Source organism: Drosophila melanogaster, chromosome 3R (genome assembly GCF_000001215.4).
Source record: "Drosophila melanogaster chromosome 3R".
Taxonomy (NCBI): Eukaryota; Metazoa; Arthropoda; class Insecta; order Diptera; family Drosophilidae; genus Drosophila; species Drosophila melanogaster.
The window spans coordinates 28,503,489-28,520,611 of NT_033777.3; the positions used below are offsets into that span (position 1 = coordinate 28,503,489).

At 48.2% G+C, this 17,123-nt stretch overlaps 2 protein-coding genes across 5 annotated transcripts in view; one reads left to right on the plus strand and one right to left on the minus strand.

Moving 5' to 3' along the window:
- The window catches only part of Dhc98D (Dynein heavy chain at 89D), a 32,446-nt gene extending 16,536 nt beyond the window's left edge, over window positions 1–15,910 (plus strand). For all 3 annotated transcript variants that reach the window (NM_079817.3, NM_001170288.1, NM_001276107.1), the window contains 22 exons: window positions 20–547; window positions 1,035–1,193; window positions 1,579–1,689; window positions 2,332–3,162; window positions 3,282–3,374; window positions 3,437–3,597; window positions 3,679–4,003; window positions 5,427–5,615; window positions 5,671–6,464; window positions 6,526–6,890; window positions 6,954–9,259; window positions 9,929–10,000; window positions 10,710–11,175; window positions 11,260–11,402; window positions 11,637–11,967; window positions 12,033–12,164; window positions 13,757–13,968; window positions 14,297–14,437; window positions 14,592–14,696; window positions 14,901–15,002; window positions 15,155–15,301; window positions 15,684–15,910. In NM_079817.3, coding sequence (NP_524541.3) covers window positions 20–547; window positions 1,035–1,193; window positions 1,579–1,689; window positions 2,332–3,162; window positions 3,282–3,374; window positions 3,437–3,597; window positions 3,679–4,003; window positions 5,427–5,615; window positions 5,671–6,464; window positions 6,526–6,890; window positions 6,954–9,259; window positions 9,929–10,000; window positions 10,710–11,175; window positions 11,260–11,402; window positions 11,637–11,967; window positions 12,033–12,164; window positions 13,757–13,968; window positions 14,297–14,437; window positions 14,592–14,696; window positions 14,901–15,002; window positions 15,155–15,301; window positions 15,684–15,833 — 7,863 coding nt within the window. In that variant the 3' untranslated portion in view covers window positions 15,834–15,910. The remainder of the gene's footprint in view (window positions 1–19; window positions 548–1,034; window positions 1,194–1,578; window positions 1,690–2,331; window positions 3,163–3,281; window positions 3,375–3,436; window positions 3,598–3,678; window positions 4,004–5,426; window positions 5,616–5,670; window positions 6,465–6,525; window positions 6,891–6,953; window positions 9,260–9,928; window positions 10,001–10,709; window positions 11,176–11,259; window positions 11,403–11,636; window positions 11,968–12,032; window positions 12,165–13,756; window positions 13,969–14,296; window positions 14,438–14,591; window positions 14,697–14,900; window positions 15,003–15,154; window positions 15,302–15,683) is intronic.
- Window positions 15,911–16,059: 149 nt separating this feature from the next.
- Window positions 16,060–17,027, minus strand: CG31051 (uncharacterized protein). 2 transcript variants are annotated; one of them, NM_170368.2, is made up of 3 exons: window positions 16,868–17,027; window positions 16,563–16,796; window positions 16,060–16,500 (listed from the first exon to the last, which is right to left on the minus strand). In NM_170368.2, the coding sequence occupies exons 1-3, from the start codon at window positions 16,937–16,939 to the stop codon at window positions 16,168–16,170; spliced, it is 639 nt and encodes a 212-aa protein (NP_733247.1). In that variant the 5' UTR covers window positions 16,940–17,027; the 3' UTR covers window positions 16,060–16,167. The 2 variants fall into 2 exon arrangements, with proteins under 2 accessions (NP_733247.1, NP_001263037.1); NM_001276108.1 differs by having other exon boundaries at window positions 16,060–16,518.
- Between the last annotated feature and the right edge of the window lie 96 nt (window positions 17,028–17,123).

Here is a 17,123-nt window from a genome sequence, read left to right on the forward strand (position 1 = left end):
TAATAATGATTTGTATCAGTTTGAAGGGGTTGAGATCCATCTAGATCCCAAATGCGGCGTGTTCGTGACCATGAATCCTGGCTACGCTGGCCGCACGGAGCTACCCGAGTCCGTTAAGGCTTTGTTCCGTCCAGTGACCTGCATCAAGCCCGATCTAGAGCTGATCTGCCTGATCTCCCTGTTTTCTGATGGATTCCTTACAGCCAAGGTATTGGCCAAAAAGATGACCGTTTTGTACTCCCTGGCGCAGGCGCAGCTGTCGAAGCAGTGCCATTACGATTGGGGATTAAGATCCCTCAACTCCGTGCTGCGAATGGCTGGCGTAATGAAGCGGCAGTCTGAGGATCTACCGGAGGCAGTGGTGCTGATGCGAGTGCTGCGTGACATGAACTTTCCCAAATTCGTTTTCGAGGATGTACCATTGTTCCTGGGACTTATCAAGGATCTGTTTCCTGGTATCGATTGCCCCCGCATCGGTTATCCCGACTTCAATGCCGCCGTGCGTCATGTGCTGGTCAACGATGGCTACATATTGCTGCCCGATCAGGTGCGTCTGTCCACTGGTTTGTGCCCTGTCATTGCCGTGTTGACAGTGGCAACAACCCATAGTCAGCCGTGACACTCTCCTGGCGGCCATCACTTTGACACTTTGTAAATTGCGCCATGTCGCATAATCGCAAATGAAGGAAATGTTACAAAGCATTTTGCACCGGCTTCTACGGTGACCCACCGCCCACGTCCAATTTCAACTTTGCTTTTTCAACAACTGCTGACAATTTTCACTAATACAATTTTCCATTTCTTCTTTCTCTCCTCCATGCACGCTATTCTCGAACTACTGGCAAAATCCTTCCCACTTTCATCAAACAAAATGTTGCGCAAATGTCGGCCACCTCCTGCCGGAAATGGACAACTGCTGGACATGCGATGTCACCCGGGCTCGGTTCCTCCCGTCCGTGCAACACCATTTATGACAACTAAATCCCCACAATGGCAACGCCTTCTTCGTCCTTTCGAAAAACTCTGGCTGGTAGGAGGACAAAGTAGTGCAAATGTACGAGACCATGATGACCAGGCACTCGACCATGTTGGTGGGCCCTACAGGTGGCGGGAAAACTGTCGTCATAAATGCCCTGGTCAAGGCGCAGACCCACATGGGCCTGCCCACCAAGTGCCTTGTGCTTAACCCCAAGGTAAGTGGACCCATGGCTCCATCCACCAAATTTGGACAAGCGCACAAATTGCCTCCTCCTGCGGCACTTTTAGTTTGCTCCGTCCTTTATGAGCTTAGGTGCATGTCCTTTGGCCTCGTCCTGTCTTCAAATTGCACTTCTCTATGTTTTTCGCATTTTGCTTTGGCAAATCCGAGTTGTTAAGTGCTTGTGAAATTGTTCAATTGCATGGACTGTAATTACTCCATGCAATATTGAAAAACATTGATACTGCAGTTCCAAAGCAATCAGGCTTTGGTCCATTGAAAACCGAAACATTCTTTATGATTGTGCATACATTAGGCTTTAAGAAAGTATCATTGGGGAATGTATTCGGTCATGTTTATCATCACATTTTTATTTGCAGGCCTGTTCTGTGATCGAATTATACGGCTTTTTGGATATGGAAACGAGGGATTGGATTGATGGATTGTTTTCAAATATATTTCGTGAAATGAATAAGCCCATCGAGCGAGAGGTACGTAAAAAGGGGCTGTCTTTTTGGGTGGGATTAGGGGACTCCGATGGCGAACAACTAGGCAGGTGCCGGTGCCAACCCGCCCGGAATTAAAGTGCAGCATCAGCGAATCCGCATCCGACAACGACCATGCTCAATGTCGACCCGCGTGGGGCTCAAATGCAGGTGCTTGGTGGTTGCGCCGCATCATTCATGCGGAAATCGCGTTCATACAGTAATAAGCCGGGATTGCATAAAAACTGAAAGTGGGGTATATGGGCTTGATACAAATTCAAAATTTCTTAAAAATAAATTTCATTTTTTGGGGGTGTTTTGTTGAGTCTATCTATGTAAATCTATTATTTATTTACCTTTAAAAATTTATGAATATGTTAAAAATTTTCCGTTGTTGTTACCTCAACATGGCTGTAATACATTGTAGTGTAAACTAAAAATGAATGTCCATGAGATTCGGGCAATTTTTTATTGTGTGAATCCCTGCTGATTTTCGTATCCAAGCCAAGCTCATTCATTCGGCTCCGCAGAGTAATCACTCGTGGGTGGTAAGCTGACTGGGGGCAGCTGGGTGACGACGAGAACTCGGGTGACAGGCGTTGAGTAACGCACTTAGGCTAATGCAACCCAATGCCAACTCACCGACAGGAGCGACGTTACGCCTGCTTCGATGGAGATGTGGATGCTCTGTGGATCGAAAACATGAACTCGGTGATGGATGATAACAAGCTACTGACTTTGGCTAACGGCGAGCGCATCCGTCTGGAGAACTACTGCGCCCTGCTCTTCGAGGTGGGCAATCTAAACTACGCCTCTCCCGCTACCGTCTCCCGGGCAGGAATGGTGTATGTGGACCCCAAAAATCTGCGATACAGTCCGTTCTGGCAGCGGTGGGTGCTAACCCGGCCGGAGCCTCAGAGGGAACTCCTTAACGACTTCTTTGAGAAGATTATCACTCAGTCCATAGCCTTCATTCTGGAGGGCCTGGATGGCACTACTCAGGGTAATCCCCTGAAGCTGGTCATAATGCAAACGGACCTGAACATGGTAACTCAGTTCTGCAACCTCTACGACGCCCTCCTGCCCAACTATGTTATGGATAGTAAGAACTACGATGAGCCGGTGCAGCAGAACTACAATACAGACAGTTTGGAGTGCTGTTTCCTGCAAGCTGTCTATGGATCCATGGGCGCTTGCCTCGTAGAGAAGCATCAGCCTGTCTTTGATGAGTATATGAAGCGCATATCCGGCTTTCCGTTAGTGCAGGACACGCCGGAGAATCCCGCCTCGGGAGGACAGTTTCCGCAGAGCAAGCCCACACTGTACGACTACTTCTGGGACGTCAAGGACAACGTTTGGAAGGCCTGGGAATGGGTGGTGCAGCCGTACACACACGACCCGCAAGTGAAGTTCAGTGAGATCCTGGTGCCCACGGTGGACAACACCCGTACCAATCGGACTCTCAGTCTGATGAGCGAGGTGAGTGGTGCCTAGCTGTTTGGGAAAGTCATTACTCCCAGCTCCTGGGAGATGCCTTATTAATGTTTGTCCCTATTTCGATTGCGTTGCTTCAACTCCAACTCCAATCCCGTTTACAGATCAAACGACCCGTTCTGCTTGTGGGAGAGGCTGGCACATCAAAGACGGCTACCATCATGCAATATTTGCGCAATCTCAATCCGAGTGTCAACGTAATTGAAAAATCTCTCTGACAAACGTCGCGTTCCCGGCTAACATGGCGCTTCCCTTTCAGGTCATACTCAATATTAATTTTTCATCGAGAACCTCATCGCTGGATGTGCAGCACACCCTGGAGGCGGCCGTGGAGAAACGCACCAAGGATACGTACGGGCCTCCGATGGGCAAGAGAATTGCCTGCTTTATTGATGACATGAACATGCCGCAGGTGGATGAGTGAGTTCACGTCGTTCCAGCAGCAAGATAGCGAAGCGAATTCCGGTTCCATCTCATTTCGCTTATCTCCCTCCCTCGCAGCTATGGCACCCAGCAGCCGATTGCCCTGCTGAAGCTATTCTTTGAACGCGGCGGCATGTACGACCGCGACAAGGATCTCAACTGGAAGAAGTTTAAGGATCTGACCTTCTACGCAGCCATGGGAACAGCGGGTGGCGGCAGGAACGAGGTGGATCCCCGATTTATCAGCATGTTCTCCACCTACAACATCATATTCCCCAACGATGAGTCCCTCATCCAGATCTACTCCTCCATCTTCAAGGGACATATGGTATTCGTGAAGTTCCAGCCCGAGTACATGCTTATAGCCGACATGATTGTCCATATGACATTAAAACTTTTTAAGGTAAGTATTATAAGCATACTTAAATCGAATGCGGTCTACAGATTGTTTTTAAAATTATTATTATTTAATTTTAAATCCACATTTTTAAGTAAACTTTATGGCTATGGTTCGATTTCAAATTTCATGCCTCAGAAGAACCGATTATGAAATGCATTTTTGTGACATTTCAGATATTTCTCTGACACCCATATAGACTCTGAATTTATTTATCTGCCTTCGGTTGAATTTATTTCAATATCAGTGAACACCTTGACTGCATTCAGTGCAAATTCACTAGAAGAAATCAATTCCTGAATAATGCTTTAAGGCCTCTCACAAATTTTATGAAATTCGATTTACATATGCAAATAACGACAATTTTTCATAATCTGCTTTGCTGTGCCGCTCACCTCCTGCCACGCCCCACTTCCCCACCCCCGCCCCTCTCGCTGTACAATGGAAATGGAAATTATTCAATGGTCTGTAATGCACTACGACGACGGGCTTCGTCGTCCTCTCCATCGTCCTTGTTCTCAATCTCGTAGCTGCTCCATTGGTTTTTCGAGTGCAACTCAGTGCCGTAGTCGCCGTAGAAGACCCACCCGTACTTGCACCACCAATCCACTGCACTCCAGAACCACTCCACTCTGCCCTCACAATGGTCACCCGCCTCGACGGCTGCCTAGTTGACTGTATCTGGCCCTCCGGCCCCGGCTGTGGATGTAGATGTATCTGTATCTGGTCCTGCTGCTTTACTCAGTGCTCGTTTTGCCTATCGCTGCCGGAATATCTTGGCCGGGGCGAAATTTGATTATGTTCAAGTATTGAACTGTAGAGAGATGGCTCTTTTCGCAGCTGTGGGCGTGGCACCGGGTCCGGAGCATTAGTTTATGGTCCTTTTAACAATTGTTGACACTAAAATATTATCGCATTTCATTGCGTGCAGATAAAAATGCATTTGTCGCCGCAATTGCCACAAGCAGCCAGGGTAGCCTGGTGGCCTGGCAGCATGACCCTTCCATATCCGAAAAAATGATTTACTTACACCTGCCCTACCCCTGTCCGTCTGCCCGCCACCGGGCCAGAGGAGCTCCTAGTTCGTATGTCTTCTTTACACACTCAGGGCAAGGATATTAATGCGCCACGAAATGGAGTGAAATGAATTATTTGAATAGAATTGCCGTTTCTCAGAAGCGCGCCCTGCTGGTGCGGCGGCTGCAACTCGATAATGGCTGTAAATTCAGCAACTTGGCAGTGTCCCCAAAAAGGGGGCGGAGAAAGTCCTTGCTGCGACCCTTGTGAACGCATATTGCTAGTCGAGATAAAATTGATTTGTGTGGGGGCTCCTATATATGTATGAGAGGCTGTGGTGTGTGAGCTCGACCGGTTACATGGTCCATTGTCTGGTTAGGCTCGCTTATGCTAATTGCTTCCTGATTCCCAGATGGTGATTGTGGACCTGCCACCGACGCCCTCCAAGTTCCACTACATTTTCAATCTGAAGGATCTGTCGCGTATCTTCGCCGGAATGCTGCTCATCGAACCCACTTGCTTCAAGGGGCTGAGGGACCTGATTAGGGTGTGGCGCAACGAGTACACCAGGATCATATGCGATCGCCTGATAACCGATAACGTGAGTGTAACTTAATATTATTGCCAATTCTCATTACTGTATTCCTGTATACCAGGACATCGCAAATGTTCGTCGAAATCTGGCAGTGGAAGTGGCCGAACGGTTTCCCCCAACTTTCGAGGAGGAGCATGGATTTATTGATGCAGCAGCAGCGGAAGCAGAGGCACAGGCTCGTTTGCTCTATGAGCCATCCAAGGCTGACATCGATGGAGGAGAGGAAGAGGGCGAAGAGGAAGAGGAGGGCGAGGAGGCGCCTCAGGTGATACTCTCGCTCAAGGACTACGTCCTGCGCGATCCGCTGCTCTTTGGAGATTTCCGGAATTTTACCAATGAATCTGAGCCTCGTTTATATGAGGATCTTTTGGACTACAACTCTGTATACTTTCTATTCACGGAGATCCTAGAGGAATACTGTGAACGCAAACAAAAGATGACATTGGTCCTGTTTGAGGACTGTCTGGAGCATCTGACCCGCGTCCATCGGACGCTGCGCATGAATCGCGGACATGTGCTGCTCATTGGAGTCGGTGGCAGCGGCAAGAAGTGCATTACTCGTCTGGCCGCCTTTGCCGCCGAATGTGATGTCTTTGAGATTACCATTTCCCGTGGTTACAATGAAGCCGCGTTCCGCGAAGATCTAAAGGTCCTTTACACCATAGCGGGCGTGAAGCGAAAGAAGGTCGTGTTCTTGTTTACGGGAGCGCAGGTAGCAGAAGAGGGCTTCTTGGAGTTGATCAACAACATCCTGACAGTGGGCCAAGTACCAGCCCTGTTCCCCGATGAAGACAAGGATGGTATCGTCAATCAAGTGCGCAAGTTCGCCGAAGAGGATGGAGTTTCGGCATCCAAGTGAGTGACAGAATATTAACCATCATTTGTTGTGGCTTAATCCCTTTTCCCTCAATCACAGAGACGCTGTTTGGGGTTACTTCCTCCGCACCTGTGCGGAAAACCTGCACGTGGTTCTATGTATGTCTCCGGCTGGCGATGCGCTGCGCAATCGTTGTCGAAACTTCCCGGGTCTCATTGGCAGTACCTATATCGATTGGGTGTTCCCGTGGCCCCGACAGGCTTTGTACGCGGTGGCCAAACTTTTCCTGACCGAGCACCGCCTTATTCCGGCCAGCCATCGAGAGGCCATAGTGGAGCATGTAGTCCATGTCCATACTTCCATACAGCAGTACTCAAAGGACTATCTGGCAAAACTAAGGCGTAACAATTTTGTCACCCCCAAACACTACTTGGACTATATTAACACCTATAGAGGATTGTTGGGTTCGTGAAACGACAATAGGAATAATTATATTTATTTATTTATATTATAATATCTTTATGCAGAGGAAAAGGCCAAATTCATTACCCAGCAACGTTCGCGTCTCGGCGAGGGCATCAAAAAAATCGAGGAAGCTTCCGTGCAAATCGACGAACTGCGTATTATTGTCACGGAGCAAAAGAAGAACGTGGCTGTCGCCTCCGAGGAGTGCGAGGCTATGTTGGTCACTATCGAGTCCTCCACTCAAAAGGCTAATGTCAAGAAGGCCGAGGCGTCGGAAAAGTCTGTTGAGGTGGAGATTAAGGGAAAACAGATTGCTATCGAAAAGGACGAAGCCGAGGAGATTCTGGCAGAGGCGATGCCAGCTCTCGAGGAGGCCAGATTGGCTCTATCCCAACTCGAAAAGGCGCAGATCACTGAGATCCGATCCTTTGCCACGCCCCCAGCCGCCGTGCAAGTGGTTTGCGAATGCGTGGCTATTCTAAAGGGCTATAAGGAGATAAATTGGAAGAGTGCCAAAGGAATGATGAGCGACGTAAACTTTCTAAAGAGCTTGATGGAGATGGATTGCGAGGCTTTGACCCAGAAGCAAATAACCCAGTGCCGACAGCATATGAAGACTGGCAACCTAGAGGACATGGCGAAGATATCCGTTGCTGGAGCTGGATTACTTAGATTCGTCAGAGCTGTGCTCGGCTTCTTCGATGTATATAAAGAGGTCAAGCCCAAGAAGGAACGCTTGGACTTCCTTGTGGAAGAGCAAGAAGTACAGATTAAGCTGCTGAATCACCTGAACGGAGAAATCCAAAAGTTGGAGGAGAAGCTAAACGAGTTGAACGAGAATTATGCTACATCCATGAAACAGATGCGTGCCCTTACTGAAATGATGCAGCAGGCCGAGCGTCGTCTGATTGCCTCCGACAAGTTGATCAGTGGCTTGACCTCTGAGTTAATCCGCTGGAGCAAAGAGATGGCTAGCCTGGGACAGCAGCTTATCGACAGCGTGGGTGGGTGCCTGATTAGTGCCTCATTTTTGGCCTACACAGGCGCCTTTACATGGGAGTTTCGCAAGGCAATGGTCTTCGACGATTGGCTGGAAGACATTGCGTCCCTGGGAATTCCTATACAGCTACCATTTAAAATCGATGGTTACCTCACTACCGACGTCGAGATCTCCCAGTGGAGCAACGAGGGCTTGCCGCCCGACGAGCTTTCAATCCAAAATGGCATCCTTACCATGCGCGCATCTCGGTTCCCACTCTGCATTGATCCTCAACTGCAGGCGTTGCAGTGGATTCGCAAAAGGGAGTTCAAAAACAACCTTAAAGTTCTTTCATTCAGCGACTCTGACTTCCTCAAGCAACTGGAGATGGCCATTATGTACGGAACGCCTGTACTATTCGAAGATGTGGACGATTATATAGACCCAGTGATTGACGACATTCTGCAAAAGAATATTCGCATTCAGGGTGGTCGCAAGTTCGTCATGCTGGGTGACAAGGAGGTGGATTGGGATCCCAGCTTCCGAGTCTACTTAACCACCAAGTTCTCTAATCCCAAATTCGATCCGGCAGTCTATGCGAAGGCACTAGTTATCAACTACACGGTAACCCAGACAGGATTGGAGGACCAGTTACTAAGCGTTGTAGTGGGCACCGAGCGTCCGGATCTTGAGGCCCAGCGTGAGTCCTTGATCGCCCAGACCAGCGAGAATAAGCAGTTGTTGCAGCAACTGGAGGATTCACTGCTCCGCGAGCTGTCCACCTCGACGGGCAACATGTTGGACAACGTTGAACTGATTGAAACCCTTGAGAACACAAAAACTAAGGCGGGCGTCGTCATGGAACAGCTAAAACTGGCCGCGGATACGGCGGCGGACATCGAGGTGCTACGAAATGGTTACCGTCCGGCTGCCAAACGTGGAGCTGTTCTTTTCTTTGCCCTATCGGACATGGCCACAGTGAATAGCATGTACCAGTATGCACTGGCCGCCTATTTGGATGTGTTCGTTTACTCCCTGCGAAAGGCTGTGCCGGATGCTAGTCTCAACAAGCGGTTGAACAACATCATCAAAACGCTTACGGAAAACGTTTACTGCTACGGGTGCACGGGCATCTTTGAACGGCATAAGCTGCTTTTCTCCTTCCAAATCGCCACTAAACTCGCCCAGCGGGACGGCATTTTGCTGCAATCCGAGCTGGACTTCTTCATTAAGGGCAGCATTGCTCTAACCAAGAGCGAACGCTCCAATCCCTGCAAATGGCTGAGTGAGAAGAGCTGGGAGGATGTGCTCAAGTTGGCCTTCGATTTCCCAGACATTTTCGGCACCTTACCAGACCACTTTGGTCGTTACCTTACCGAATGGAAAGAAGTGAGTTGGACATTTGCTATTTTCTAGCGCTTTGCACACATAATTTTTTAGAGTGACATTAGTCAAGGGTAGAGTGTTAAGATCCATATTCAAATGCTCAAAATGCTTTTTTACAGCTTGGGCCAATCCACCTTTAAAGTACAGTTTAAACGTAATTTAACTACCCAAAAAGCACAGCTTTTGAACCTCAATGAAAGTTCAGCCGTACGCTGTTAAATGTTCATGTTTTCCATATTTTTGTATTTTCTTTTCCGATTTTCCCGCTGCTCGCTTGGGTGCATCATCTTCAACGTCAACGTCAACTCCGATGCCGTTATCAAATTGCTGCTACTGCTGCTCTGTGGACGGTGCTATAAAATGCACAACAACAACGATGATGGCCCAACAACAATAAACAACCACCGACTCACCGACCCAACATCCCAACAATCCAACAACTTGGACTCGGATGGTCGATGGGAACGAAACTGCTTCTGATTCTGATTCTGACTGGCATGTGGCATTCACTGACTTCCGTTCCGTTGCCGACGCTCATTTTGCCTGCACTTATCGCCATCGCCATCGTCATCCCAATGCCCATGAACTGGCGGCTGTGGATTTTGGTCCTTTGCTCTTGGTGCTCGGTCCTCGGTCCTCGGTCCTGTGTCCTGTTCTCTGCCCATCGTACAGTGGTTCGACTTGGAGAATCCTGAGGAGGTGCCATGTCCGGGCGACTACAACATCAAATGCAATGCATTCCAGGCAAGTGCTGCGTCCTGCCGCTGCTGTATATACATCCACTCGCTTTGCATGCTTTCAGCTTCGAGTGGTCCTGGCCAGGAGCTGCTCCTCCAGCTCAGGCTCCTACTCAGATGCTCCTTCTGAGTAGTTGCTGTTGCTCTTGCCCGTTTGCCATTGAGCGTTATTGGATTTCGTACTTTATGCTCGCTTCTAGTGGATTATTATGTACAAACCAGGCACAAACCCATCTCCATACCCATACCCACGCTCTCATCCATATCCATGCCCAAAAGGACACCACTTCGGGGGGCGTTTAGTTTTACTCGACTTTTGCTACGTCCTGCAACTTTGGCGCACATTTTCCTCTCAAGTTATTAGCAGCCTGTTTTTGTCAGCCAGCATGCCTGGCAGTATTCCTATATATGGCTGTCTCTTTGGGTGTCTGTGTGCATTACCATATTTTATCAATTTTCCAAACCATTAGATGAGCGGCAATTTGCGCCCGCAGTCGCACTTGAAACCAGCGCCAAGCGAAGCGAGCCCAATTTGCACTTGAGTTGAGCTCGAAACCGCAGAAACCGTTGGCAACACCCAAGAGCAACAGCAATAGCAACAATAGAGCAGCTACTGGCCAACTATGGAGGACTGATGACGAGCTGTCGTCGGCTCATTGTCATCAGTGTGTATTAAAATGTCTAAAGCCCAAGGATTTCGCCCATCTCCCCCACAGAAATTAATGTTCCTGCGCTGCTTCCGCGTGGATCGCATCTTCAGGAGTATAAATCAATACATCGTCGAAACGATGGATGAGTTCTATATCATGCCGCCAGTGGTGAGCTTCTCGGCCATATACGAACAGACCTCCAGCACGATTCCCGTATGCTTTGTACTGAGTGCCGGGTCAGATCCCACAAATGATCTAATCAAACTGGCGGATACGATTGTCGGCATGTCCAACTTTTGTCACATATCTCTGGGACAGGGCCAGGAGAAGGCTGCTTTGCGACTCCTGGATGGTGCCATCAAACAGGGAATGTGGCTGATGCTGCAGAACGGACACCTGCTGATCAGGTTCGTCCGGGAACTGGAAAAGCATCTAGATCGCATAGAGAATCCACATCCGGACTTTAGGCTGTGGATAACAACAGATCCCACGCCCACATTCCCCATTGGCATTCTGCAAAAGTCGTTGAAGGGTAAAGTGTATACATCTTACTACTATAGTATACTATAGTATATTTCTTTCTGAGTATTCTTACAATTTATCTTTACTTTCGCAGTGGTCACTGAGCCACCCAATGGTCTAAAGCTCAATCTGCGCTCAACGTACTTCAAAGTGCGTCAGGAGCGCCTCGAGAGCTGCTCTCATGTGGCTTTCCGTCCATTGGTCTATGTGCTAGCCTTCTTCCACGCTGTCGTCCAAGTAAGTCGACCAGTTATAGTGAACCGTAGATATCGCTATTTACAGACGAAACCCAGCTGGTCGAGTGTGTGGAGTTGTTTATTTATTAATCTCTTAATTTCTAGCAGCTGAAAGCTTTTCAGAATGAAGTTGCACAATTGATGGAGCAGCAGCAGAAGCTGTTGCAGCAAATTGATATTGATCGTCCAGTTGGAGGCACTCCGATTAATTTGTGTAACCATTTTCCATTCGCAGGAACGTCGCAAGTACGACAAGCTGGGCTGGAACATAGCGTACGATTTCAACGACACGGACTTCGATGTGTGTACTGAAATCCTGCGCACTTACCTAACACGATGTGGCACTGGGAAAATACCGTGGAACAGTTTGAAATACCTAATTGGCGAGGTGATGTATGGAGGGCGGGTCATCGATGACTTCGACCGACGGATAACCAACTGCTACATGAACGAATACATGGGTGACTTCCTGTTCGACGAGTTTAAGGTATTCCACTTCTATGAGGACGACAACGTGGACTACTGCCTGCCGGAAGAGGAGACCATTCTGAAAGAGGACTACATAGGTGAGCGATGGGAAGTGGGTGGTCACATTGCCGAGCTATTTACATATGTAATGCATTGATAACAGCGCACATCGACAAACTGCCGCTGGTCAACAAGCCGGATGTATTTGGTTTGCATCCGAACGCGGAAATCGGTTATTACACAATGGCGGCACGCAACATTTGGAACAGTTTGATTGAGCTGCAGCCACAGACGGGTAAGTGGATGGAGTCAGATCCTGGTCGGATCCAATCCAGTGTTTAACCGCCGTACAGCCGCGGGCACAACTGCTCGAGAGATAGCATCAGTATGCCGCACAAAAAATCCACATATTATCCTGATTATCAAACGCACTTGCCTTGCCCCTTTTGCCTATCCGCCGATAATTCGAAGCGGAATCCGAAAAAAGTAATGATAATAATGTAATGTAGATATGACCACTGGCCACCCATGGTAAATGGTAAATGGTCAATGGTAAATGGTTCAATTTGCATGCAACGTGTGCCAATTGTCAGCCGTTTATTACATTTTATCTTGTTGATTTTCATTCCGGCACACTCTCTGCTATGCAATGTTGTATTTTTGGCATGTTGAATTTTTAATTTAATTTAATTAATTAGTTGCGGTTTTGCAATTAACTTTATTGCATGCGCCATTATTGCCGGCGCACAACAGCAATGCACACATTAAAAATTAAAATAGAACCGCACACGTAGCCCACATGGGTCGGGTCAGATTGGAGGGCAGTGCACGGCCATATGTATCTATATCCCTATATGTACACACACACATGTATATATCCTCACTCCCAGTCCCACTGGTATTCACTCACTTTCATCGGATTGCCGCAAATCGCAGCGAATCGAGTTCAAACCTCACCGCACCAACCGCCATCAGAAGTACCAAAAAATGGCAAAAACGTCACACAAAAGTCGATAATTTTGCGTTACGGACTTAAACGTGTTAAAACCGCCATCAGTGTGCACTTTCCAACTGCCAGCCCCCCAATTTAATCCACCCACTCAGAAACATGCATATTTTTTATATGTATGGCCTTGTAAATAATTGTATATACAATTTGGAATATTTTTTAAAATATATTCGCACACACGAAGTGACCAAGTGGACACCGACGACCGAAGTCAATCCTGGTAAAGTATTCAGCGTAAACAGAGGAGCCAATCCTCCATTGTCCATTTAGTGTAAATAAAAGTAATAATAAGAACAAATATTTCCACTGATTAAAAATCGAGTTTAACCATTTTATTTCAATCGAGATACGCAAGGACATACGATTTTCCAAAAAAGTTCAGCTGCAGGGAATGTTTAAAACGCTACCATGAATAGGAAAATTAAATTCATTCCTTGTGACTCTTATATAATTCCATTGTTTTAGAGACTTATGTTGAGCATATCAGTAAATTTTTAATTCGTTAGTCAAAGCAGAACTTGAACCCCCAAAAGGGGAAACATCAATATGCTCGAAACCCTATTGAGTAGCTCCCAGAAAAATTCCGATAATTTGCATATTCATGAGCTTTAGTATTTGCTAATTGACACTTCAACAAAAAATAAAGCGGACGCGAAAAAATTCTATTTGGGTGCCCGATAAAGGGTGAAATTAATAAAATCAACAGAAATGCAGGGAGGAGAATGGACGTGGCAGAAAAAAGGGCAAATGGAAAAACCACAGGCCCTGCATATATTACTGCGGCATGGCATTTTCCTTGCCTTTGTCCGGACACCTGCCAGCACCACAATCCTCCACTGACGTTCTCTCTCTCTTTTTTCGCCGCATGGTGCATCCAGGTGAGGGAACCGGTGGAATCAGCCGCGACGACTTCATCGACTCGGTGGCAGCCGGCATACTGAAGAAGCTGCCCCCCGCCTTCGAGACATGGCGCATCCGCAAACAGATCCAGATGAGCCTGTCACCAACCGGGGTGGTGCTGCTCCAGGAGCTGGACCGCTTTAATCTGCTGGTCGTACGGATCAAGAAGACGCTGGAGCTGCTACGCAAGGTAACTTACAGTGTTAAGGATATATACATGGATAGATTATGTGGGATTTTGTCCTATATGGCTGTCAATAGAGGCCGCACATAAATCCTTCAGCCTTGTTTTGCATTTCGCATTTGTTTATGCATTTGCCAACTTGGCTGGCGACCAAGCAAACAATGTCCAAATTTGAATGTGCACGATGGGCTGGAGCTGGAGGATGGGACGTTGGGTGATCCCGCAAATGCAAATGAACCCGGGCGGGCTTTTGTCTTGGCCCCGGAATCTGCAGTCACGCCCACACATGTGCCTCTCCATTGTGCCTTTTAATTTAATTGCATGCTCTCCGCAGGCCATTGCCGGCGAAATCGGCATGGACAATGTGCTGGACAACATTGCCAACTCGTTGTTCAATGGCCTCCTGCCAGCCGCGTGGAGCAAGTTGGCGCCGGCGACATGCAAACAGTTGGCCAGCTGGCTGGAGCACTTGCGGGTGAGTAGATCTGTAGTCGAGTCGAGTCGGGCGAGTCCTTCCACACAGTCCGAAGTCCTTTCACAGGCGCTCCGCTCATTAATCAGCTAAGCGCAAAATCAATCAAGGTGAGTTCGTGTCCACTAATCAGCCCTTCTATCTATCGTTCGCACAGCTTCGGGCCGTGCAATACAAATACTGGACGCTTTCAGGGGAGCCACTGGTCATGTGGCTGTCGGGACTGCATATACCGCAGAGTTATCTCACGGCCCTGGTGCAGGTGAGTCTGCATTGTCGCGCCTTCGCTGATGGTGCGCCGCACATAAACTCCGAGAAAAGTTGTCATCGTACAACTGATTCAACTTATTTAGGAGAGCATTCCATGTCCAGTTTCCATCTACGAATTGCTTGTCACCACCATTTCATATCCCTCAAAGCTCCTGAACTGTACCACTTTTCTGAGTGTATTTTCCCAACCTTTCAGATTGCCTGTCGCCGCAACGCCTGGCCGTTGGATCGCTCCACGCTTTTCACCTACGTAACCAAGTTTGCGGACCCCGACGATGTGGAGGAGCGCCCTGTGACGGTGAGTAGGGACAATGCTTCCTTTCTCTCCTGCTGCCCACACGATGTGTTCTAAATGGAAAAAGATGACCCAACTCCATTCTGGTTCAGGGGCTGGCACTAATTTCGTAATTAGGAATTCTGTTTGCATTTTAATCGCTCAACTTTTTGCAGGGCTGCCTGGTGCACGGTCTGTACATCGAGGGCGGGCGCTTTGACTTGGCCACTAATCAGCTGGCGCGTTCCCATCCCAAGGTCCTGGTTGAGGAGCTGGCCATTCTCGCCGTGGAGCCCATTGAGGCGCACCGTCTCAAGCTGCAGGTTGGTGTGAATTTGGGGATCAGAGTAGAATGGTATGGGATTGGCCCGACTGGCTGCCCTGGATAGCCAGGATACACAGGATAGCCACCGTCTGGCAGTGACAAGAACTAATGTGCGCTTGTATCTAAATATGCCAGGGGCGGTGGACGGTTGCGGGGGCGTGGCCACGCTGATATTTGTTTAAATGCATAGCACTAAATTACAGCCAGCTTCCGCAAAACCCCCCACCATCTAATGTGTAAACTGTTGTGCTAATTGTTTCCGTATTTAAACACTACACGCTTTTTGGCCGCAAAAGCAAGAAACTTAAAAATGGGGGAGACCATGAACTTGGTCTTCAGCTTGTTTCTAACTAAACTAACTTTTTTCCATATTCCTATAGAATACCTACCTTGCCCCGGTATACACGACATCGCTGCGCAGGAACGCCATGGGTGTGGGCCTGGTCTTTGAGGCTAATTTGGCCACTTCGGAGGATCTGAGTCACTGGATTCTGCAGGGCGTCTGTCTAACCCTCAATACAGATACCTAAAACTTTGGTTTTATAAAAAGACTGATAAGCTATTGTTATTTATTCGTACGCAATATATTTCTAGCAGTTCTTCCATGAAAATAACATAATTTTTACGTTCAAGTAGTAAACAATTTTAGGCTTTACCCCGCTCTCCTGTTCAATTGAAAGACTATTCTCTTTTTAGTATTGATTAATATTTATCGAATGGAATTACTAAGCCAAATAAATCTATGTTTACAGCTTTGTAGTGGCAATGGAGTTTATTATTAAGTTCGTAGGTTGCTAGTGCCTGTCAATAACGTGATTTGTGCCTGAACCGCCTGATGATATGCCTCCGCTCCTCCGCCTGGCATTACCTGCGCCGCCAGCATCCGAAGCATCCCTTAAACTTGTCCAGAATGGTCGTCTTCATGGAGGGCAGCAGGAGCTCGAGGTTCTGGGTGCCAGCACTGTCGTCCGACTCCAGATCCGAGTCAATGGTCATCTCCTGTATGCTGAAGGTGTCAGTCAGTTCGTGGTTCTGCTGGCGGCGCTTGGACCGCTTCAGCTGGGCCGGAAAGAAGGAGATCTCCTCGGCCTCGTCGCTACTCTCGGATTTGTAGTCCACCAGTGGCTTGTGTTCCGGCTCGCCAGGAATGGGTAGACGGTTGATTGGTATCAGAGTGGACGACTGCGTCTTGGTAGCCTGTGAGTAGGTTGCATACTATATATAACATATTGACCGTTGTGGGTTGTACCTTAACCCACCTGCTCCGCCTGAAACTGAGTGTAGTTCCGCCGGGCCCGCTCGACCTTCAGCTCCAGTTTGCGCTGCAGTATGCGGCAGGTGTTGGGTGGCTCGTGGCCTCGACCGCTTCCTGCGGTCGCTTCCTCCTCTTCATCGATTTCTATGGTCGTGGGGGCATAGACCTTGCCGGCACCCCTGAATGCCACCTCAAACTCCAGATCTGACATATGTTTGGGTGCTCCGCTGGCCGTTTTCTGCATTGACGTTAGCCGTGAAAAATTGCATTTTCCCCGCTCAGCTGTTGTTGTTGATCCAATGCACTTACCAAGAGTCCCGCAGCCCCATCCTCGTAGATGTTGGATTGTCTGTCCTCGCTATCGATGCCGCTATCCTCCATAGTTTTAAAATTAAACTTTACAATGTTTAAAGAAGCGAGTTAAACGCGATGACAACACAAACAAATTTTATTGTCTTCCTCTGCACGACTCCAGAACTCCAATCAACCCCAGAGTTTAGGGCGCAGGCTCCACGAACAGCTGCTGCTGGGAAAACTTTGGAAAATCAATAACCCCTTGCCACGA